Raw genomic sequence first — 26,578 nt, forward strand, 5'->3', positions numbered from 1 at the left:
AGTGGGAGAGGATGAAACATAAGCAGGTGATATAAATGGGGTAAGAGTGGAACACTCTAGATTCCATGGAGCACCAAGGATGCATCCATGGAGCACCAAGGATGCAAGTGGAACACTCTAGATTCCATGGAGCACCAAGGATGCAATATAAATCCAACCCCAGGGGCTGGTGTCAGAGCAGAGGTTAGAAGAATGATTAAGATTTTCCTCTTAGACACACACAGAAACATCTTCCAGGAGGAAGGAACAATAAAAGGAAAAGCATCTACCAGCAGATGTCCATTACTGGAGCATAAAATTTTGGATATTCAGTGGTGCAAATGAGGCAGGAAAGTTAGGCAGAAATCAGGCTGTTAAAGACTTTGTACGCCACACTAAGGAGCCACTTGATTCTACCTATTAGGCAATAAGAAGCCTTTGAAATATTTTTAAGGCCTATCAACTATGCATTTAGAAAGCTGACTATAATTCCAGTAAGGAAGAATGACTTTGAGGTGGATCAATCGGGAAGCTATTTGAAGTACATGATGATTAATTTCACGTGTCATAGTACCCATGCATTTGGTCAAACACTGGTCTGGATGTTGCTGTGAAGATATTTTTAGGTGAGACTAATATTTAAATCAATAGACTTTGAGTAAAGCAGTTTACCCTCCATAATGTGGGTAGGCTACATCAAGTCATTTAAAGGTCTTAAAAGAAAAGTAGGTTGCCGTGGCTAGGACTTCCAAAACTATGCTAAATAATAGTGGTGAAAGGGAGGTGGCTGGGATGAATCGGGAGACTGAGATTGACATATATACATTAATGATACTATGTATAAAATAGATAACTAATGAGAACCTACTGTATAGCACAGGGAACTCTGGTTAATGCTCTATGGTGACCTAACAAAGAAATCTGTCACTATCATTTGAGTTTGGTGGAGCCTCTAAATCAGATAGGAATGTGGGAAGTCTTAAGAGTGAAAAAAGAAAAGGCTTCAATATGCTGTCATTACAGGCTGTTGAGCTGGGAAAGCTGGAGATGGACTAACTAGATGTGGAGAATTTTATGTGATTGCTTTGATTTTGTCTTGAGTTCGAAGCTGGGGCAAAAGATAAAAAAGCTGGCAGTCAGTGACTAAGTCCTGACCGCTCTGGGTTAATTGCTATAGAGGCTGTGAGTCGGAATTCTGCTCTCATAGGTGGTCTGGCTATCTGTCCATTTGTCACAGTACACGTAGTCTTTTAACCTGTTAATTCTAACTAGTTTCAAATGTCAATTGAGAGCTTATAAACATTTCTCAAAAACATTTCCCTATTATGACATTAATCCAGATATATTATGAAATGTAATTTATTGGAAAAAGGAAAGATTTTCTACTTTAAGAACACTGAACCATTACTAAACTGGACATTTAGAGCTGGTGAGGCAGGCCTGTTAAAGTTATTATTCATCTAAAAATAAAAATAAATAATCTTGGATATATCCAGTAAAGAATAAACAAAAACCACAGTAGTATACAGCATCTTAGATCTGAGTTACGATTCTGGCTCCTCCACTTACTAGCCATGTGTTTTGGACAAGTTAATTTAACCTCTAGGTGGGGCTAATAACAGTAACTGCTTTCTTGGGTTGTTAGGAGAAATTAGTTAACATGTGAATAATAGTAGCTATTATGATTTGTAATTCTCATAATTATCTATTTTATTATTTAGTATTGTTTCCTCAGTGACTACAATGAGGTAATTTACTCATTATAGTTATCCACCAAATAAAAGACTATACTTCTTGAATAAAAAGACATAATCCCAACCACTTACTGTATTATAAGATCTTGACCATCTATGATACTACATGATTAAATATAAACAGAATAACTAAAGCTACCATTATAAAAAGCAAAAGTTTCTTTGAAAGCTAAAACATTTGACTATTAATATTCACTGCTATTTTTAATAGATGCATTTATATTAACAGGCATTGTCTCAGGCTGTGCTTAATTGGCAAACAATTTCTTTTCATAGCAAATGGCAGCTGTCCATTTATATATTAAATGTATATACTTAATGCCAAATTTGATATATTCATTATTAATTTTATTAAAAAACTCAAACAAGACACCTTCTCTATTAGGTTACTCTCTAGAGAACTATCTCCTTCAGAAATTAGGATTATAAAAGTCTGATTCTTTGTAATTATAAGTAGTATATGTTGCACTCTTGTAAGCAAGGTTAAAAATACCATTCAAACACAGAATCTTAAGGAGGAGATTACTGTAAATAGAATTAAATCCTTAGCTTAATCACTGAGATGAAATAATAAATTCTAAGTCAGGCAGCTCAGATAATTTTCCAGAGTATTTCTGTGGGAAATATAATGGTTTGTCTTACACTGAAAATAATGTGACAAAGTGTCAATTAATAAATGAAGCTATAAATTCATTATATAAAGATAAAATATATTATTCCATATTTTATTTTCAAGATACTGTATATTTTCAAATTTAATTTAATGATCTCTAGAAAATATGGTAGTGTCATTAATATCATAAATATACCTTTTCCATTAATTTTGTAGATTCTATTAATTTAGAAAAGTCAGCTCATAAATAATTCTAATGTTGTTTTCCAAACAAAATTTGTAAAACATTAATGAATATTTTAAATTCATGAAATCTCAGATTATAAAAGCTGATTATGAATATTTAATACCAAAAAGTTATCCTTATGTAGTATTGTTTCGATTGATTTTAGGTGTATTTTCCCACACTGTTCTTTAATGAATTCATTTTTGCTATATTCTAAATATTTATTGAGTTAACGAGTCCATGTATAGGAATGCAATAAAATGGAGGTAAATTTTTAAAATGTAATTAGAATTGTGTGAAGCTAGAGGTCAGAGAAAGTAAACACCTGTAAAATATTAACCATACATTCAAAACAACAATCTACATTTCCCATTCCCAATTCTGCTAATTATTGGAATGTAAATTATTGAATTTACATTAAAAACTTACCTGACCTTAGTTTATTAACACAGCTTTATCTGAGGGCTAATTTCTATTCTCGTTCTAATCTAGAAAGAATAAGCAGAAAAAGCAAGAAATTCAAGAAAGATTTAAGGCACCTGGAGTTTAGAATTTACACATTATATACTGCTCTTTCCCTTCCTTCCTCTCAGGCACAAACACTGGCTAATTAGCTCCTGGGTTTTATTTGAGAGACCAAAAAAGAACAAAAGGTCAGGACAGGTTTGCATCGCTGACACTGTTAAATTCTGCTTGGAGTTTCAGAATTTAGATTCAGGTTATTAGTTGGAATATAGTAGTATTGCTTGAAATATTTAATTTTGTAATGATTCAAAATGAAGATTTTATTTCGTGTTGTTTATGTGTTTGCTTATGACTGTGATGTGGCCGTGAGCAGACACTGATTGTGTGCTGTCAAGAGCCTGTCAGAATTATGCTGGAATTCAAGGATAGGTGATTTGCAATTACAATTTTGCTACCCAAATACCCAATTATCAGCATTCTGGAAAGCACTGTTTAATAATTATTCACCAATACCCTGCCAATGCCGAAGTGACGCAGAATCATGGATTTAAATTTTAGATTGATAATTTCTATATTTGTTTATAAATAACATCTTCTGAAACAGAAGCTTTATGAAACAAAATTTATAAGCAAAAGTTTATAAAACAAATTATTAAGGTAAAATGACTTATCAAACTTTTTGTTGCACATTTACTGAATTATATGACTTCTCTGAGAATATGGAGCTACATCATTGATCAGAAATCAATTTGTCAGGTAATACATTTGACTAAAAAAGAGTGTCAGTTGCCTTTGGTGGAAAGATGCTATGATAGCAGTTATTTTTTTCTAAAATAAAAAGAGTAAAGTCAGTGTCTCCATATTGATTACAGGAGAAAAAATGAGAACTAATATGAATCACATGTTAATGTCTTCCACTAGCCATACAATTTGCAAAATTAGGGTTGCAAATATTAGCTTACCATATCTCAAAATGAACCTCTATAGGTATAGACTTGTATCACAAAGGGCTAAATTAAAGGGTTAAAGGAGGATTTGGGGGACAACATTCAATATGGGGAATGGCAACAAAACAGGTCTAACTTTTCCATAATTATTTCTTTAAGGTGACATACCAATACCTAAACTATCAACAGGTTACTAAAAAACATTAAGAATGCACTTTTTAACTAAAAAATAGAGAAATCAGCCAATTACACTCTACGTTGTCTACAAGGAATAATACAAATAGTTGTATTGAGTTGACTCGAACAACATTAATGCCCCTGGAATAACTCAAGATTCACAGTTTAGTGAACAATCAAGGGAATATATTTATTCTTTACTGTAGATATGACTAAGCATGACATTTTGTATTGGAAGGCCAGAGCTCTATTAAGTACAGGAATACGGTTTTGGTTGATTTTTAAAATGTATACATATTTATATTTTATATATAATGTCAATAGATTTTCTTTTTTGATGGCCATTTTAGGTTCACAGTAAAATGTAATGAAAGATACAGAGATTTTCATATACCCCTTACCCCCATAAATGGACACCCTTCCCCATTATCAGCATTCCAGCCAGAGTGGTACATTTATTACAACTGATGAACCTACATCAACACATCATTATCAACCAAACTCCATAGTTGCTTGATTTTTCTGATTGGCGAAACTTTGTAAGGCATCAGCAATTTTTGTTTGCCTCCAATCTCAGTATTCCTCCATTTGGGAGACACTTAAAAAGCTTAGGCCAAATGAGTATAAAATTACTCAAGTACTAGGAGAATTAATAGTAGGAAATTTTATAGAGCTAGAGATAAATGATTCCCAGGAAGAATTCCTATCCACAATTTTAATGAAATAAACCACTGTTATTTATTTTTAGAAGGGGGGAAATACAAATAAAAGTGTTTATTTAGTGAATGATTTGTTATCCTTCACAATTTTTATTAAAATAAGATTACAATTGGAAAACTATTTCAGAGTAATAGTATATTGCACTTGCTACTTTAAACATGATTTTTAGGAAGAACTGAATATATATTGTTTATTGGCTTCATGAACACAGCTCTTCATGCAAAACATGGATTGAATTCTAAATAGGAGTCTTGATTGGATACAATGCATCAGTTAAATAAATGAAGGAGGTAGTCCACACAGTGGTTGTGGTAGAACTACATAAGTTTTGCTACTTTATAAGACTTATAAGCTTATTTTGGATTTAAGCAAAAGTAAAGAATATTCACAACAAAATTATCAAGTCAAGTTAACTGAATGAAGCTACCAATTGAAAAAAGCAGAAAAGCAACGCCCTGTTTTAAAATATGCACATATATCACTGTATGTATAGGAATCAGACCTAGTCAGCCAGAGGAAAAGTCAAGTACTTTCATCATTAATAAAATATAATCAGGGCAGTCAGGTTAGGCTTCTTCCTACCCAGAGGGAAAATAGAGGTCAGAAGTCTAGTTACACAGCTTAATCTGTTTCCTAGGGACTAAATTCACTTTCATATAAAAATCATTGATGAGGAAAATGAAAATATTTCTTGATCTAATATTCAATGGCTCATAACTAAAGATTAGATTTCCATATGGGTTTTTCCAGGTCAGTAAGATTTTTCTGATGCACTTAATATTATTTTTAGAAGGCAGACATCAGAAAAAGGTGCTGATCTAGGATCAGGTGTGTCTTTTGTAAAATATGGATTGGTCCCATCTTGGCAGATGAAAGTCTAATTTCATCCTAAAGAAAATAGCTTGTTGTCTCTGAAAATCAAATACTAATTTCTCCATTTTCTTAAGTAAAACAAGACAATTGGCACAGTAGTATTTTTAAGTTCCCATTATTATTTCATAAGGTCTTTAAAACATTTAGATTTCACTAATAACCCATAGTTTTGGATTTAATTCCAGAAAAGAAAACAAGCCTTTTTATATTGAGTATAGTGAACTCACTATGGTTCACACAGATTTCTACTGATTATAAAATACATAGCCACTGAATAAAGTTTACAAAAAAGTACAAGAAGAAAGTTGGAAAAAGAAACTTATAAGAGCACCACTAAAAGGTAATTACTATTTAATATTTTGCTTTTATTTAAGATACTGGGTTGGCCAAAAAGTTCGTTCAGGTTTTTCTGTAACATACAAAAACCAGAACGAACTTTTTGGCCAAACCAATATTTTTCTAAGCAACTCTTTTTAGAGATGATATAATACTGCATATGTTATTTTAAATATGTCTTTTTACTTGATTCTATAGTATAAACACTTATTCAAAATCATTAATATGATTTTGGAACTTAATTTTTAATGATTAATATTGCATACATAAATTTATTACTATAACCTTAACTCCCTCTTGTGTTTAGATCTTTATGTTGCTTTTTACATACAGAAGATATACTTATTTGGACATAAATTTTTCTCTACTCTTCTGATTATTTTCTTAGGGTACATACCTGATGTCAAGTTACTCTAAAGGCCTAGAATTCTAAACAATTGTACAAGTTTCAAATTATTCTTTATAAAGGAAAGGAAAAACCCTTTTGTGCTGTCAAGCAATGACTTAATATTGTCATTACTTTTAATAAAACTTCAGGGTAACTATCTTTAAGCTGTAGGATATCTGGTGATTATAAAAGTAAGTATGTGGTGTATTTGCATCTAAATATAGATACACACATACACATGCACATATATACACATATATATTGAATATAGACATATTAAAGTGTGTAATATTTCTGCAGGTAAACCAGTACTAAAGGGAAAATAATAAATATATGGTAATTTGATAAGTTTGAAAATGGTACTTAAAACACTGACAACACCAAATGCTTGTGAAGCTGTGGAGCAACAAACACCCCCATTCACCGCTGGTGGAAATGCAAAATGGTGCAGCCACTGTGTATGGCCACTTGGCAGTTTCTCACAAAACTAAACATACTCCTACCATATGACCCAACAATCATGCTCTTTGGTATAACTCAAACGCATTGAAAAGTTACGTTCACACAAAAACCTGCACGTGGATGTTTACAGGAGCTTTATTCATGATTGCCAAAACCTGGAAGCAATCAACATGCCCTTCAGTAGGTGAATGTATAAGTAAATTGTGGTACATCCAGACAATTATTTAACACTAAAAAGAAATGAGTTGTCAAGCCATGAAATACATGGAGGAAACTTAAATGCGTTTAACCAAGTGAAAAAAGCCAATCTGAAAAGGCTACATGCTGTATAATTTCAACAACACGACATTCTAGAAAACGCACTATGAAACGCACCAGAAAACTGGCAACACTATGGAGGGTTGCCAGGTTTTGGGGATTTCCGGTATTAGTGGAGAGGCGGGGATGAATAGGTAGAGGACAGAGGAATTTTATATCAGTGAAACTGCTCTGTATGATACTATTATATCATGTTTGACACATGTCATTGTTTAATTGTCCAAACCCACAGAATGTATAACATCAAGTGTGAATCCTGATGTAAACTATTCATTTTGGGTAATCCATGATGTGTCCACTGATTTTAACACATGTGCCTCTACGGTGGAGATGTTGATGGTGTACATGTGTGGGGTCAGAGGGCATGGGGGAACTCTGTACTTGCTGTGAACCTAAAAGTGCTGTAAAAAAAAAAAATCAAGCCTATTTGAAATTCTAAAAATAAAAGAGATATTTAGCTCTTGTTTTAATTGCATTTCTTAGGATACAAGTGAAGTGGAGTCTATTCATCCTATGAATCTTGACTGCACATGTGATTTCTTTGGCTAATAGAAGGCTCAGACTTGAGTGATGACGGCCGACGAGTTTGGGTCTTAGACATCTAGAGGTCTTGCATATATCTACGCTCTTCCTTGGAACTTCTAACCTGTTTAACAATGGCTAGTTTACTGGAGGAAGAAAGACATGTGATCCAAGTGAAATGACTGTCAAGTATGGGGATGAGGCATCCTAAACCAGCCAAGCTACAAGCTGGCTAGGACAGCTGACTGCAGACCCATGAGGAAGTGCTACCAACATCAGACGACGGAATCACCCAGTTAATCCACAGATTCCCGATTTAAATTAATGTTGATTATTTTAAGCTACTGGGATTTGTGTCCGTTACACAGCATTCTTGTGGCAACAGATCACCAATACATTGAACTTGTTTAAAATGCCTGTTAGTATATGAAAAGTTGAGTATGCCTATAGTTAAAACAGAGCTCACATTTCTTATTTGTACAAATGGCAGAAAAAGTTATAGCAAGTATCATGATTCTGCAGTTCTGTTATAATTAATATACTATGAATATGATAATGAATCAAAAATAGAGAAACAGAACATAAACTAATATTAGCAGACAGTAAAGTAAGAACCTCACCCCATTTCAAAATTAACTAGAAAATATTCAATCTCATGCCCCTATAAAAATGTATGAGGTCTTATATGTGAACTTATTAAATTATTGTCGAATAGTAGAATATTGCTTATGTAGAAAAATTGTATTTTGGCTACACTGACGTGTGAATAACATCAACAGTAGAATGATTCCTAAGCAGGTGAAGCCTGTGGTGTTAGATAAACAAATATTCAAACATTAATTCAGTCACTTTTTAATTACGTGAATTTGGGCAAAGTTTTTTATTTTAAAAGAGATAATAATATGCATCTCATGGGAATGTCCTACTATGTAACACAAACTATGTAAAGTACCTAACAAACTGTTGCATGAATACTTGTTCTCTTTCCTTCTTTACTAACACCAATTCCTATGTTTCTTTAAATACCTAGGTATTCAGGTATTTTAAATAAATTTATAAGAGTCTTCCTAGTGCAAATCTGGTTATTTTGTCTGTTTTTTTGCAGCTCACTAACCAGAGCTCTTAGAGAAACATAAAGTGACAAGATTGCTTTTAAGTCATCAATCAAGACTGAAGCATATCAGAGAAAAATTAACTAGGTTAACCGAAAAACAGAGTCCAATTCATAAAATTGCAACTCACTGGAAGTGAGATTCAAAGGCATATTACAGTGGAGACGCACACAGGTTTTACACATTGTTTAAGCAATTTGTATTGCTTCTTAATAATCATATTTTTTGGACTTTAATGAACACTGAAAATAAATACTTCTTTTGTAACAAGTGCACACACATGCATATTTGGGTCATGCTGAAATTTAGGTTTTACACTTCCCTCCTCCGACTAAAACTAAAACTAGCATCAGGAGATAAACTTGGTCAATTTATATGAAGACTTTTAACAAATGCCCAGTGCTTTTTCTGTTTAGTTTAAGTTAACCCCTTGATCAAGAAGAAATAAAGAGGATATGAGAGATAACAGAGGCTTAGCCTATTTCAAAATTTCTTAAGCTCAGAAATATACACAATTTTCAATAGCAGAAATATGTGAATCACGAGAGAACAGATATATAATTCTCTAATGACATTATTCAGTGGAATTTACAAGTTGGAATACAGCTGAACACTGTTGAAGTTGTATTATGGACCGTCATGCATGCTTTGGGAAGGAAGCTGTGAGCTACCCCAAAGATGATAGCCATCAGCTGATATAAACAGCTTCTGAAACAGTGTAAGTATCTGCAGAGGCGCTGTAATGGTGAATTTCTGGAAAGATTTAAAACTAAATATTAAACTATTTAGCAAACTAAATCTGCTTATAATAAATAGTGTTAACATGTTGTATAGTACTATTAATTTATTATGTAGTACTAACATATATTTGATCTGGGAATGAGTTTACAAACTAACAAGAAGGTCTATGGTGAAATTATTATTTAAATTAAATTCATATGAATCCCTGCCTAAAAGATGACCTTTATTAAAAATATATTTTCTTAGAAACAAACATGACATTTCAATTAGGCTTTTGAAAAACAAATGGTTGCTTCATTTTTTTTACACAATAGCAAAATGTTAACTCTTCTTAAGATAATTAGCATTGTTTCATTTTAAAACTTAAAATTCCCTCTAAATTTCCTACTAAGTTAGTCAAAGTATAGGTCATACTATATGCTATTACATGTGAGGACAAGCACAATGCACTTATTACATTAAGTTCAATGTGATCTAACACATTTTATAGTCTGGTTGCAAGTCACCAACATGGGTGAGTGATTTTATCTTTCTGGATTTCCATCTTCTCTGTGTAAAACAGGCACTGAAAAAAAGTCTTTTCCATCTCTCTGTATTATAAAAACATATGAACTAACAAGTCTGTACTTGCTATAACTTTCTATTCAATGGCTGATTTTCTTAATTCTTTGTTTTCTCCTGCAAAATATCTGGTATTCTAATGTAGTTCATTTAGCACATGCCATGTAGAGTTCACGGTTTATCTTATGCCCCTGTTTTTGTACTTTAATTCAGTCAAAGGAATGACTGCTTGGTACTTGTTTGAACTTGGATAAAAGTGACTAAATTTTTCTTTCTAAAGGCAAGGGAAGGAAATGTCCTGCTAGGCTAAGACTAAGCATGAATGATTTCACCTGAGAGGGACAATTTGTCAGAAAATTATGAGGAGGTACAAACAGAGAGTTATAATGGAAGCAGTCTTGCAACATTAACTGTACTATTCACTCTCATAAATTCTGTAGTAAATCCACACACGCCACACGGAGGGGCGGTGCAGGCCGGATGGCTCTCCGGCAGGCGGGCTCCCACTGCCGGCACTCCCCCTGTGGAGTGGTCGTCATGCCACAGAAGATAGCGCCCCACCCACCTTTGCTTGGGGCGGGAGCCATGATTCATGTACTGAGGAATTAACTGGAAAAAATGGAAATGGCAGCCCAGAAAGGTGGACAAAAGCTATGGTCCTAAATCACCTTCAGAATGGTTTTTCACCATGAGCAATTAGTTACTCCTCAGCAAAATATAGTTTAACGAGGGCAAAGACTAGATTGGAGTCACACAGGGATAAAACAGCCTTTATGAAAATCATTGTCCCTTTTATAAAGGTGCCATTAATAAGCACCATTTCTCTATCCAGAAATTAAGCTTAATGCTCATTCTGGCAAACTCAAAAGATAGTCATGTTTGGAACTTACAGAAGAGTTTTCACTGTTCTAATTACTCACTGACTATGAGAGATTAGGCACGCTTCCCCATTAAATTAAAATAGTTCAGAGGATTGAGGTATCTTTTGTCCAATGAATATTAAATATACTTAAAAAGCAGTGATGTCATAGTTATGTATCTAATGGTATTGTGTGAATGCACTAAAGTAGACAGGAAAGTAAATTATTTAATGAAGAACATTGAACTAATTTAATTTTAACCGAATCTTGATAACATTAATGCAGTGAAAGGTGGCAAAAAGAGCATGAACTTTAAAACTGTAGAGCCCGAGCTTCTAACCTTGCTCATCAGTGTGACCTGGGGAAGTTTATCTAATTTCCCTAAGCCTCTGTGTCTTCAACTGCCAAAGGGGATATAATATTTAATTTGCAGTGTTGTGAAATTCAGTAAGGTCTGGTCTATAAAGCATATAATCTGGCTGAATACAAACTACATGCTAAATAAATATGGGCTGCCGGGCATCTCAAACTTTCACTCCCAGATCTAAAAGTTATAACCTAAGGGCTATAATTCAGAATGCAATATCTCTATCAGGTAAGCATTTAAAGCTCTGAACGTTAAAGAAACTCAGAACATTTAGGATCAAAAACAGAAATCCCACTCTGTCATCCAATTTTTAAGTAGTATATTTGTCAAAATGGTTCAAAAAAGAGATTAGCTCTGGAAAATAAGCTCCACCATTCAGACAGGCCAGTAGGGTCCCTTTCAGGTAATGCACATTTTCAAACTAAACGTCGTAGGGTCATCCAAACCATGATGACGTTTTGACAGCTGAACTGTTCCTCTTAAAAGTTTTGGGTAAATTTTTATATCTGAGTGTCAACTTAGAATTTCAAAAGAAATCTTTATTATCCATCCATCATCCCAAGGAAGTAAGACATTTTCTCTTATACAATGTATCCTATAAAATAAATAACTAATTATGAACAGCTAATCATTATGAACAGCTAATCACAGCCTGGAAATAATGTAGGTCATTACATATAGCTAGCACTAATTAGTACTTACTCTGAGGCTCTATGTTAAGCACTTTTATAAGAGTTCACTCGCTTATTACTTCTAATATGTCTATGGGTCAACACCATTGACCATTTTGCAGATGAAGAAACTGGAGTTAGAGAGGTTAAGTGACTCGCACAAGACCATCCTTCTAAGCAGCTGTTCTGGAGCCAGAATGGGAATCAGGCTGTCTGTCTCCATAGCTCATGCTCTTAACCTTTATGCATATTATTAGTATGAAACAAGTTTATAAACACCCTCATTTCTTTACTACTTATTCATTAATACACATGTTTTTAGACATTTTTACATTTCTAGGACTGTTTTATGCTCAACATTAATAGAAAAAAATCGTTAACTCACATGATGTATGGAATAACTGAGAAGTCAGAACAGCAGAAATAAGAGTAATAATAATAATAATAATAATGGCAAAATCTTAGCTGTTAGGATATGCCAGGCACTTCTGAAGAACTTTCATTACTTTAATTGTTTTGACGTTTACAACGATCTAATAAAAAGAATAATATTGCACCCATTGTACAGAGTAGGAAACTGAACCACAGTTTAATTTGTTGAAGGTAACATAGCGAATCAGTGGTAAAACCAGGATTTGGATGCAAAGGGCTGGTCCAAAGTTCATTCGTTTAACCACTGCTCATGGATGATGAGAGGTGTTTTTGGCAGTACAAGCAATCTAAGGGAATCTGCTACTGACACCAATTTTCTATGGGAAAATATCTTAACAATATGTAGTAGAGACTCAAGCTTTTTCCTTGGTTATATAATAGTTATGGTTATAAAAATGAATTCATGTTCTGTTCTTAAACTGTTGCATACACAAAACAGATGGTGATATGTCTGTGGGTTTTTGAAAGGAATGAATAAAGAGCATAAGCTTCAGAAGTTTTGGAAGTCTGATTCTGAGTCCATGTTTTATAACAATTCTGTGAGAAATGCAAATAAAAACCCACACCCCTGCTTTTGCCCTGTGGGCCACTTGAATAAAATTCTTCCCCTTTTCTACTTTCTCCTGTTATTGATCCATTTCATCTTTTTTCAGTAACCGGAGACTAGTTTATAATTAGTGGGGACTTATTTTGTCCCCACTAATTATTTGTATCTTTTATTTTTATTTGTATCTTTTTATTTTTTTTTGATCAAAGTAAATTTAGAAAATCGCAAATATCCTTAAGATGAGACCAAGCTGGGTCAACAAATTTCTCTAGACAATCTCAATATTCCATTGATTTCAATTGCTAATGAAGAGACTTGGGGAAGTTATGAGTGTGGTGGGCAGGCTGAGCCTCCACTGCAGAAGTTTCCCTCCCAAGAGAGGCTGGAAGTCAGGAAACACAGTTAGTTTCTCTCACACTTGAGGTTCTGATTACGTTTTCTAGAGGGATTGTAATAAGTGATGTAATGGTCAACTGAAAATAATGTATTACCTACTATGTGCCTGGCAAAGATACCAAGATAAAAAAGATAATAAGACCCGATTCTGCTCCATGAGGAATTCCCACATTAATGGGGCTTTGGGAAAACGGGTGGAGAAGAGTACATATTTAGATGAACCATAATTATACATCTAATTGCAGAGATAAGACATATGACTAAAAATAAAGGAATAAATCTGTCAGAAAGGGACATCCAGATAAACAAACGAACCAATAAACAAAGAGGATCTTTATGAGCTAGCTGGCTGTCAGATTTGTGGCTTAAGAGGTAGCAGTTTAGTTTAGCTGGCAGTTCTCTGTTAAGAGTTAAGGAGAACAAAAGAAACCCTTACAGGTTGCTCGTGGTGGTAGCAAACTGACTCAATCACTTTAGGGAAAAAAATTCATGTTAAAAGCCAATATTTCTAGACATACACTCTAGAATCTAGAGCCTAGAGAAACTCTTGTACATTTGCAACTACACTTATCAATATACAAAAATATTCTTAGGATCACTGTTTGTGAGAGCAAATTAAACAACAAAAAATACTTTGGAAATAACTCAAAAGGAAAATTGATAAATAAATAAGGTAGACTCATAATGAAATTTACAGCAGTAACTAAATAAATTGCAGCTATACACATTAACAGGAATAAATCTTGCAAACAGACTGTTGACCTAAAAGCAATATAATGTTTGAGGTTTATACACACACATACACTCACATGAAACTAAAAAATCAAAAAAAAAAAACATTCAGGAATGTGGTTCTCTATAGATAGAGTTAGGAGACATTGGTAATGTTTATTTTTATAACTGGGGGATGTGGCACAGTGTTCATTTCATTGTTTATGATTGTTATTATAATCATTTGTGCCTTAAATATATATATATATGTATATTCTTTTGTAGGATAAAATATTTCATATTAAATAAATGTTAATAATGGCAGCTCTCTGTACCACTGATAATGGATAATCAAGGTTGGGCCTGCCTTCTTGGAATGTGTTGGCTCTTAAATCAGGAGCCACTGGGAATTATTAATCTTGGTGTTTAGAACACAAAACTGCTTTTTCAATGTAGAAGTTAATAAATACCACTGCATAGACCACGAACCATCCCCTGTGCTTATGAGACCTTAAATAGTAGCAAAGAGACCTGGGATAACTAGTAGTTTTGCCTCAATTCTTCCTAGGTCAAGCTGGGCCTTTGGAAAGGCACACATCATAGTGGAATGAACAGCTAACTGGTTTTCAACGCAGGTAATATTAAAGACTGACATTTATCCCACAAATACTTGTGAGGGGCTAATTATCTGGAAGGGATTATCCTCTGCTTTGGGAATACAGCAGTGGAAGGCCTCACGGAGCTTATATTCCATTTGTGGAGAGGGGAACAGACAGTAAACAAGGTCATACAGAAAGAAAATATTTTGTGATAAACATGCTAAGGAGAGGAGAAAAAAACAATTAAAAATCAATGAAATATGGTTAGTTCATATTTAAGCTTCACATATGTTTATCCATATCCATAGATTCTGAGTAAGAAATAAAATGCATCTGAGATTAGGACACAGCTTTGATAAATATAAGAACTGGTTGGATAAATGGAGATGGGAAAGTTCATTCCAAAGTAATGGTCCTATTAGAAAGTGAAATGAAGAAAACTGTGAGAGTAGCAAGTTTTTGGATGGACACACAGATGATAGCATATTGCATACACACTTTAGCCATCTTAGGTAGATTGGAAATGGCTATAGATAATACATCACTTGGTTACTGATGAAGATTTCAAAAAAAGGAATAAATAGTTACAAGTGTGAGATGGGGATGTGTGATGTGTCATTTACCAAAGTATTAGAAGGAGTACAGGATTTAAGAATCAGAAAAAGTATATTGTTTCATATTCCGCCCGAATTAACTTTAAAAACATTTAGCTTTAGGGCTTCCCTGGTGGCGCAGTGGTTGAGAATCCGCCTGCTAATGCAGGGGACACGGGTTCGAGCCCTGGTCCGGGAAAATCCCACATGCCGTGGAGCAACTAGGCCCGTGAGCCACAACTATTGAGCCTGCGCGTCTGGAGCCTGTGCTCCGTAACAAGAGAGGCCGCGATAGTGAGAGGCCCGCGCACCGCGATGAAGAGTGGCCCCCGCTTGCCACAACTAGAGAAAGCCCTCGCACAGAAATGAAGACGCAACACAGCAAAAATTAATTAATTAATTAATAAACTCTTACCCACAACATCTTCTTAAAAAAAAAAAAAGAGTGGCAAAGAAAATTCAAAAGTTTAAAAAAACACATTTAGCTTTAAAAAGTGAGAAAGCAGAAAGCTAAATATAGTATTATGTGCAATCTCAACTTTAGAAAGGTACACTAAAAGAAAATATGATAAAAAGTATCAGTGACTCTATAGACAACAGCCATAAACAGAAAGATATCATAAAAGGGTTGATCATCTTGTACACATATACTTATAAATATGTAATAAAGAGAATATGAGATGAAAAAAGGAAGTCGCAACTAAGGAAACCAAAGGGATTGCATAAGAATCCCTTACATATTCTGATCTTTAGACAGTAAAATGCAATATGATCAAAGATATATATATCCTTGATGTGTATATGTATAAAAGTATATATATGTGTATACTTGTACATGTTTGTTTATATATGTATGTATATGTGTGTATATTGGAACATATTGTGGTCTTGATTAATTGATAAATTGATGTCAGACTGAAAGAATGGAATTAGGATCCTAAGACTGGAGTTAACATACAGGAAGATTGCAACAAGATACCAAGATATCAATAACAACAAAACTATCCAGTGATATAATGGGATGGTTTGCTTATCAACCAAAGGAGGATTTAAGCAGATGCTGAGTGACCAAATAGAGAGAACATTGTAGAGTGAACTCTAGAAATACGTGGATGGTTGAACTAAAAATGTCCCAGTTCCTTTTCAATCCTTAAAAACTAAGATATTCAATCCAGCTTCTCCTGGGATTTCCCTTCATCCAACATTCATCCCACTCATCATATAAGCCTCTAAGAATTTTTTTTCTGATTTATTCAATTAATTGATTGCTTCAATTATTATCCATATCTGGGTACTCTTGACTTTTCAGTCACAACATTCATGACCTTCCTCTCAATCTTCACTTCATAAATGGCACTTAAGTTTCCATTCTTTCTTTTGCTGGCTTGTGAACATGTCTAATCAAATTAAGTTGCAGTTGGATGCCACCAACTTTTACTTAGTACTCTCATGACTAAAATGAATACTTTATTATTATATTCATTTTCAATTTTCAAGTATAGAGCTAATTGACTTACCATGGGCACTGGAAGAAAAGAACATTGCCTCAGCAGAATGTCTGGTTTGACAGATCTGCTGGACTAGTTTATTATATTGAATCACAAAGATATTATACCAAACAACCAAACAACAACAACAGAAGCTTGTAATTGGGTTATACTGATCTCGAGAGAATGTTGTTTCAAAATCTCTCCCTTACAACTCATGCCTACACTTACCAACTCTCATGGCCAGGAAATTATTGTTTATATCTACCCTCAGTTTTTCACCCTGTGGTATAAAGTCATTTCCTTTTTCTTGATTTTCTGCAGCTGGATATCTCAATAGTAGAGTGATATTATTTTCCACAAAATGAGAAACAGAATAAGGTCATATCAACCATAGAGATCATGTGTAATACTGGTCATAATGATGGACCCAAAGAAGCATCATAGAACAGGTTGGCAGCTACACGTGCTGTGCTGGAAACACAATATTTTGAGAGCAATAACATGTCAAGTTTGCCCAAATAAGAGATGTTAACAGCCACATATTTCCATGTATTGAATGGCAACAGTTGTAATGAAAGTGAAATACATTTTGTGCAGATCAATAACACTCCCTAAACAATTTACACACCATTTACTACTTCTCACTATAGTATGGCAAGTGGTTTTTGGTATTCATTCTAGAGATAGGTACAATCCTAATGTACTAGTGAAAACTAAAGTTGATTTTTTTTTACTGCTCTAATGTAAGAGGATTACAAATTATTTCACTATGCAAGTACATGCAGCTTAATCTGATGTGTAGTATTTAGGACTGCTAAAATCTGCAATTACTAAGTAATTTGGAATTTTTCTGAACAATTACGAATCTCTGCATGGATATAAAGAATATGTTACCTTATAAAAATTATCTTGATACAAAAATTACAACTTTATCTTTCCATTTATTTCAGGTACATATAAATAGCTTACATAGCTAAAGGAAGGATAGTTTTCTATTTCGATTATAAAAAAATAAAATTGTGATTTAAAAAACAACAAAAAAGAAAGATATGCCTAAATTAAAATAAGTAAATAAATGTCAAGATTCCTACAGAAATAAATTCCTTTTCATTATCCCAAGGTATATGTTGACATTTACATTTTGGCCAGCTGAGGTTCAAATTAGATAGCTCCATAGGTAACAGAGACCCAGAGGCCTGTGAGGATCTGGAGGACAAAGATGACGGTTCAGTTATTTTCCCTGAATGGCTTATTCAGCTTTGGCCTCAGCATGGGGCAAGGTATTGGGAGGCTGATGCATGCAGCCATGAAATTACGCATTTTAAGTCTATTTTCTTAATTAATTTAAACATGCTTCATAAACATACATGCATTTAATCTGAAAATTCCTGTGGCCTGGTCACTGGATAGGATCAAGGCTCCCTAAGGTGAGAGAGTTGATCCTATTTTTCATGAGCTTTTTAAAGATGTCTCTTGATAGAGGAAAAAGAATGCTTGAAATTGTAAGACTTGGAGAAAAATCTACTCTTCTTCTCTTTAAGAAAAAAATTTTTTTTTTGAAAAATGATGTTGAAGAACTTGCTGTCAGCAACTGCTAGTTTGCCTGATAGTTAAGAGAGCATAAAAAAATTTGCAGGGGTATACATGTTGTCCCTACTGTGTGATACACAAACCACGAATAAAGAAGGCATGAGTAAGTGAACACAGGAGCAGAGCTCAGAAGAACAGAAAGACGACAGATAGAATTAATGACATTTGTGTCAGATATTCTCAAGACTGTTTTTTCTTGGGGGGTGGGGGTACGGGACAAAGGAATGGTTCATGTGTTACCAGAGTCTCATAAAGCTATCATTTGCCTAGTAGCCCCCAGCTCCACCTCTAGCCACCCACAGGCTCACAGGCCTTGATCAATGACCCTGAACATATATCCATGTCTAGGAAGCAGTTATTTTCTCTAATCCTGGAACACACTGAGTCCCGCCCATCTTCTCTTTCTCTTTCATTCCTTTTTTTGATGAATATCCTTCAGAATTTGCACTGTATTGGAAAACACGGAACTCTTGCTGAGCTCATTTTTCTCCATGAGCATATGCTGTTTTATCATGATTTGCACAATTATAGTTTTTCCTCTTTGGAAGGTTAGGCCACCTGCCCCCCAGGCTCCTACTGCACACAACCGCAGTGCCCTACACTGTGGACAGATGCTGGGCTCATTTTCTAGTCAGAATTCGGTATTCGTGAAGTCAGAAAGAAACTACTCTTGCTAAATCAATACACAGCAGAGTTGTTTTTTTTTTTTTTTAAAAGACAGCCCCACATCGGAAGATCAGTGAAGTTAAATAGCCAGCCTTCCACTCACCCCTGAGGATGCAGAGTTCTAAAGAATAATAGCAATTTGGTCAGCAAAGAAAGATACCTGCTTGGATGTGAAGCTATCAGGTTTCTAAGCAAAGGCAGAATGGTTTAAAGACAGAGTAGAGAAATTTAAGAATTTAGCCAGCAAATATAAAATGGCTAAACTAGACTTTGCTGAAGCAGCTAATTTTTCCCAGATAAGACATCCTCATAGGTTTATTGTACATGGTCAAAAAACTGAAGCAAAATTCATCTGTGGATCAGACAATGATTTTGCTAATTACTGATTTTTGTAAAATAGAGATTTAATTCTTGGTTTATCTTTTATTTACCATGGCCATGCTCTCTGATAGAATGAGATCACCATGTGATGACAATTATAGACATTGTTCCATGCAGCCCAGGAAAATTCCAGGGTTTAGATTTGATCATGCAGTATATTACATAGAAAGCAAATGTAGAGAGGTAAATATTCTGTATAAAGTATTTCAAAGGAAACTTGTGATTTCCTATATTAATTTTAACATGAAATATCATTTCTAAAAGCAGACTCATTTTTTAGATTCCCAGGTTTAGCAAACAATGCTTTATGCTTATTGATTGAAAGTTTTCTAGCTTCCTAATAAATCAATGTGCTGTGCTGTCTCATGATCTAAATTCCCCACACTCAAATGGCAGGTAGTAAAATATATGTATCATGATTACCTATTGAATACAGTCATAAAATAATATATGACAGTCTTCGAAATTTCAAGGCAAACATGTAAAGATTAAGATGAATAACTGTCAATTAAAAAAATAATAAAGCTATATCTTCTTTGAACCAAAGGCAACAGATATAAAATCATGGTGGTACTTACCACGGTGAAGTTCATCACTTTCAATATCCAAATTGTCATGGCTAAGTTAACTATCATGGTAACCAACAGCAGAAGGACAAAGAAGTATAAGCACCTCTTTCGCCATCCATAAATTCCCACTGGGTAAAGTTGTGCATTCTCAGCCCTTGGCAGGTTATTTTGTTGTGTTGCTAGTATGTACTGTTCTCGTGTCATCTAAAAAAAAAAAAAGAAAGAAAGAAAGAAAAGAAGTATTCAAAAATAAAACCAAAGATTTTTTAAAATCAAAAGGCACAAGATATCTAAGAATAATGGTGAGTGCTCACACAATTATTGATGAGTAATTAAAATTAATTTATTTAATTAAAATTAATTGAAATGTTATAAACCCCCTCAAATGCTTATCACTAGTTTTGCTTTTCAAAGCTATTTAACTACCTGTTACATCTCTAAGATGTGTATCATTTTCAGCGGGGTTTGTCCAATCCTAACATTGACCTTTGCTCTCAGGAGTCTGTGAAGATTCTCAGCAATACTTCCATTTGTCTAAAGCCCAGTAACTGTATGCACAGCCATGCTACTCTTGGAATGGACTTTATCTGTTTTTCGGAGTAGACAGAGGCCAACTGTACCACAAGATATTTTTGTGGCTTTAAAAATGCAGGATAGGGCTTCCCTGGTGGCACAGTGGTTGAGAGTCCGCCTTCCGATGCAGGGGACACGGGTTTGCGCCCCGGTCCGGGAAAATCCCACATGCCGCGGAGCGGCTGGGCCCGTGAGCCATGGCCGCTGAGCCTTCGCGTCCGGAGCCTGTGCTCCGCAACGGGAGAGGCCACAGCAGTGAGAGACCCGCGTACCGCAAAAACAAAACAAAACAAAACAAAGAGCAGGATATAAGGAGCTCAGTGTATATGTTTTAATAAAATGTCAGTGTGTTTGCAAAAACCTATGGAAAGAAAATCACTTTTATTTAGAATTATATAGATATAACTATTTAATCAAAACTTTTATTTAGAATGTTATTTATTTTAGTTGTATTTCAATGAGTTATCAGTATAAAATTGATCTCTGAAAGAACAAACAGCATATTTACTATCCTGTAACATAATACAATGATATCAGCAGAAGTCAGTTTTGGGAAAGAGGAGATGGTATTCTATGGTAGTATATAAATTTAGGTTCTAAATTAGTTCTTTCAAAGAGCAAATGCATTATTTACTATCTGATAAAACCTAAAAATATGGATAAGAAATGTCAAGGCATATGTACTGGGTATACAATTTTCATAATAATATATTCATTACCTGAAGGATGGAAACTTTAAATTTTATAAAATATGATTTTCTATAGAACAATAATTGTTCTTTTTTTCTTTTTAGGTTTTTCTCAGATTTCTTGTGCATGCAATTAATAATTAATACACCAACAGAAATAATGCTGAATAAATTATGCAATGATAAAAACAACATAACGAAGAATTTAAATTACTTATTAAGTAGTACAAAATATATAATGTAAGATTATTAATTTATGGTGTTAACTGACTTAATCCTACACTAAATAAAATGTTGAACTATATACTGAGAAATGCAAAATACTCAAGTTATTTGGCTTTCTCCCATTTTTCTTTTTATTTTAGAGCTATAACTTCAAATTGTATTAATGCACTGTTAAATACTATCGTTCCAATTTTTTATGAGTGACGTATATTATATGTAAGAAAATAAAAATACTTTCATATGTTAAATTATAATTTAAAATGTATTAGAAGAGCTAATACTATTAGATGATTAAGAACAAATTCTTTCATAATATAAAACATTACCTTTTTCTTTATTGTCATTGTTATTATTTAAATTAATATTTAATATTTTCTTGAAAGTAGCCCAAAAGCTTTAGACCTTAATTCCAATTTGGAGTGGAGATGTGTAACTTACTAACTGCTACAAAACGTAAAGTTATACAACAGGTGACAGAACACCACAGGAATTTGCCTGAAGATTCTGGTGGAGATTTTATATCTGACAATGGCTATTATTACGAAGCAGAAAATACATTATAGGAAGATGATAAAGGGAACTCTAAGAACCACCACAGTTAAAGGGAAGAAAAAGGAAGAGCCATGTTCTTCAAAAGAGGAAGAGGATGGACGTGAGAGTGGAGCAAAAGAGCCCAGAAACCTGATTAATGTCCAGCTGACAAGGAAGAGACCTTGCCTGGTATAGCTGGTCTCTGAAGTCACAAGCAAAATGCTGTGACTATTCACACCATGCATTGTCTTTAATCTCATATTAAAGCAAACTTCCTTTTTAGAATATTCTATTTCTACAAATTCTGTTTAGACATGAAGGTGAGATTAACATGCCTTAGAAAAGAAATGAGAACTGAATAAGTATCTGAAACAAAACAAACACACATTACAAAGAAAATGGGCTTTCAACAATAGAATTGATTTTTTTTGGTAAAGCATCAGAAATTCAGTAAATATATCAAATGCCTCTAACAATTTGAAAAAGCAAATAGCATAACAAAAAGCCAAGAGAAAAAGTTGTCAAGAAAACAAAAAATCTGTTATTTAATTAAACTATTTTACTACCTCAAGGAATTCAATGATATTTTCTTAAATAAAGATGAGTTTAACATTTTTACTTTATATATGTTGTTCATCACAAAATACTTCAGAATATCCAAGCTGCAAAAAGACAACAAGACTATAGAGTTTTCTTTAAAAATTTCCTTCTTTCTTAAGTCTCACAGACCTGAGTGTTTTTCAAGATCACAAATGCGTTCACAGTGGTTACAGTGCTCTGTAGAGAACAACATAAAATGCTTAAGAGATTAAGCAAACTACCCTATATTTGAAACTTTTACAACCTTTGCCTGAAATGTTAAATGCTGACCCATTTTCAAGTATTAAACATATTCTGAAATATCTTGGTTCCCTTGGCATTATGAGAATTCCATAAACAAAATAGAAAATTGTTTAAGTGTTTATTGTCATTCTAAAGGAATGTAACAAACGTACACTTGCAGATATACTTATTTTCTCAGAAGAGCTAAGTAAACTTCCTGAAAGAGAAATGGCCAAGATTTCCTGAGAGAATATATATCACTGTGCTGTCTCTCTGGTTAGTCCTCTCTACTTCCTTCTGAAATATAAATTCAACATTCACAAAATTATTGCTTTGCAATTCTTTTGGTTTTCAAGGTTGTGACTACCCCTATTATTGGTTATTACTTAAAATAATTAGGACTTCCTTCATCTTAGTTTTGCACTTCTATTTCATACTAGATTTTATGTTTAAAAGCATTCGTTAGAGTCAAGTAACTTCTAAAACACAGTCTTTCTTAGCTAGGGTTGAGGAAGTCTTCAGCCTTCTTGGATCCAGATGTTCATCAGCATTCACGTTAAGATAAATGCATTTATTTGTATCCTCTTGTCATTCAGGGAAGGGCTGATTTAATTCTGGACTTTGCACTTTCTAGACCTTGTGAACTTTTCAACATTTTTCTCCAAAGGTATGGAAAATCTGGTTTTCAGAAAGGGTTATTTTGTTCAGTAAATTTAATAACTTAGTGTGTAAATACTAGAAGAGAATGAATTAATCATTCATTAATCACTAATGACCTAAACATGATTCATCACTAATAATCTAGCTCTGGAGAATTCTGGTAAAGTCTACTGAGCTGGATGGAATGGGAGAAAAATTAACTAAAGCATCAGAGTCCATTGGCTACTACTCCCCTGCCTCACAGAAGGGGACAACAATACAAAATACTAAAGCCAAGGTAACGTTATAAATATTCCAATCTACCTGGCATCATTATTTCGGTATTTTGTATAAATACTCAGAGCAAGGCACAGTATTTGAGACTCTAGTCTTCATTCGACAAAATATGTTTTTAGTGACAACTATGTGCAGGTAGAGTTCAAGTTTGCTGCACTCATGAATTTCACATAGTTATGGAAAACACAATAAACCAATAATGTAAAAAAGTATGTGTATATAGAAAATAACATATCAAATAGTAATATGTTCTGGAGATGATAAATACAATATAATGGATTCATGATATAAGCAATAAAATATTAAATAGTGATAGATGCTATGAAGATAATAGGCATGGTGATACAATGGGGGCGTGGGAAACTACTTTGAAAGTGGTAGAAAGAGAATGCCTCACCAAGGAAGTGACCCCTAAGATGAAATTAAAAGGATAGAAATCTTCTATAAAGAAAGTTAAAGGAGATCTTTGAAGATTTATCTGAAGGCCAAATTAGAGTGGGCTAAATAGAAAATGAAATATGAGGAAGTGGAGAGAGTATAGACAGTTTTTGAGGGGTAGAGAAGAGCAAAGGAATGGGATTTCAGATGAGAATATGAAGTCAGATGTTGGAGTATTAAATCAGGGACCAGTGTGAGTTTATGTGAAGGATATGAGAGAGAAAATGGAAAAGCAATGAGGTTACTTAATATGGGACCAATAGTCGAGGTGAAATCTGGGGTACAGAGACAAGTTCTGCATTCTCAGAGGTGTGGTGGCCAAGGAACTAGTGACAATGACAGAAGATCAGCCAGGCAGCTGGGCTTTACAAGGTGGGAATAAAGTAGACAGGTTATAATGATCATAATCCAATGAGAAGAGTTCTTGGTCTTAGTCATGCACTAGTATTCTGACTCACATCAGCATATGCAAAACTGAAGGTAGCTGCACCGTGGTTAGAGTTCGCAGGTGCCTGGCTCTGGGACATGTGGCACTGAGACTCACCTGCTCCACAGCCCACTTTATCAGAGGCTCCATCACTACAAACTTGCTCATTTGGATTTCACTGTGTAAGACCTAGAATGCTCATGGGTATAAGTACCATCTTCTCCTTTCCATCCCCACAGTCTTTCCTCTCTTTAAGTAAGGTTTTATTATTATTTTCTAAAATTGGGAGTAGAGAAAGGAGGGCATTTGTGAATATAATTAGACGTGGCATCTCTCTAGTTAGACAGGAAAGGCTAAAGCAAATTCGACATGTCTTAATATTCATGAGACTAGAAGAAAAGAAGAGGTTAAAAGAGATTACAACGTCTGAGATAATTGTTTTACATTGCCATGGCTAAATTAAGGGTAAAAATAAAAGCTATTAATGGAATGCTCTGTTTTATGTTTTGTAAGGAAGAAATATTGTCTGAAAGGATGATCAAGTGACCCGCTCACGTTTGTATCCTTATGATCCTAATGGTGGCGGGGGGGGGGGGGTGGTCTGAACAACTTAAATATGGCAGTGAGAACTGAGAAGTACGGAAGTGAATTGTAAGTCATCACTTTTTTAAATCTGAGTTTTACTAAGAATAGAAAAAGGACTCTCGGACTTTGCCCAAAAGCATGAGGACATTAGAAAGTTAGTTCAAGCCCAGGTATTGAGAACCTGTTCTCTCCAGTCCAGATTTTACCACTACATTGTCAATCTGATGACAAAGGTGTAAAGAGAACCCAATTTTATATTTCAAATCATATAATTGATGTAATTGTTTTTAAAATACCACATTTAACACTATTATAATACTACTCACATCAATACTGGCTATAACACAGAGATGTAAGCACACAGACTGGAAGGAAGTAGCAGATTATTTGTTTAACCCACTATTTCATTCCTTAAAATTAAAATATAAATTAAGAATCTCAGCTTTGCTCAGACCTGTTCCCTGTGTTCCCTGTTATGGGAAATATGAATATAAAAGAGAAGCATGTGTCTCCTGGAAAGTAAGCTAGATAATTTGGGAAATTGCTTTTAATTTCTGATTACAGAGCTAACACTTGGCACATTCAAGTAGCAATATGCAACAGCGTTGTGACCATAAAAATTGAATCTCAGTTCCAAAACCCCTTAACTTCCTCACTGGGAATATCTTAGATTCCAGGAGAAGTGGTAAATCATGTTGGTGTCACTGCTCATTAAGTGTTGATCATGTTAGATTTAACACTACAATTGTCTGTTATTTGTTCAGACAAGGAATGGGCACAGCAAGCTAAGTGCAATCTCAGATTTACATGCCAACCTGTAATCCCAGTCTGGCCATTCTATTCTGTACATCCTAGGGCAAGCCACTTAGCCTTCCTCTCCCCCAATGCCCTCTGCTCTCAAATGAACGTTACACTGACTTATATAAGAGCAACGCGGGAGGAGAAAAGTAGAATGCTAAAGTTCCCCTTTCCTTTTAAACAGTAAAAATCCTCATTTAAGAAACTGATCTTCCACCTTTTAGCTAGTGGTCCCCTCCTTCAGTGCCGTATAAGTATTTATATTGGAATTCATTTTAAAAGACATGCTGGAAATATCATTTAAAACACTAGATGCTTGAAGTGTCCAAATTATACGGCATTAACTTTACACAGCAGAAAGGCATTTTGTTTTCTGTTCCCAGAAAATGAGTCTCTAAACAGCTACTAATGTTGAGAGAGACTGAAAACAATAAAGTCCACTTACCATGGCAATTGAAACTTCTCCCTACCTGTGATACTTAATTCTC

At 34.2% G+C, this 26,578-nt stretch overlaps 1 protein-coding gene across 9 annotated transcripts in view; it reads right to left on the bottom strand.

The window, feature by feature from the left end:
• SGCZ (sarcoglycan zeta) overlaps positions 1 to 26,578 on the bottom strand; it is a 920,121-nt gene that overhangs the window by 298,600 nt on the left and 594,943 nt on the right. For all 9 annotated transcript variants that reach the window (XM_079908978.1, XM_079908974.1, XM_079908973.1 and 6 more), the window contains one exon: positions 20,076 to 20,270. In XM_079908978.1, the coding sequence (XP_079765104.1) occupies positions 20,076 to 20,270 (195 nt within the window). The remainder of the gene's footprint in view (positions 1 to 20,075; positions 20,271 to 26,578) is intronic.

Source organism: Stenella coeruleoalba (genome assembly GCF_951394435.1).
Source record: "Stenella coeruleoalba genome assembly, chromosome: 21".
Classification (NCBI taxonomy): Eukaryota; Metazoa; Chordata; class Mammalia; order Artiodactyla; family Delphinidae; genus Stenella; species Stenella coeruleoalba.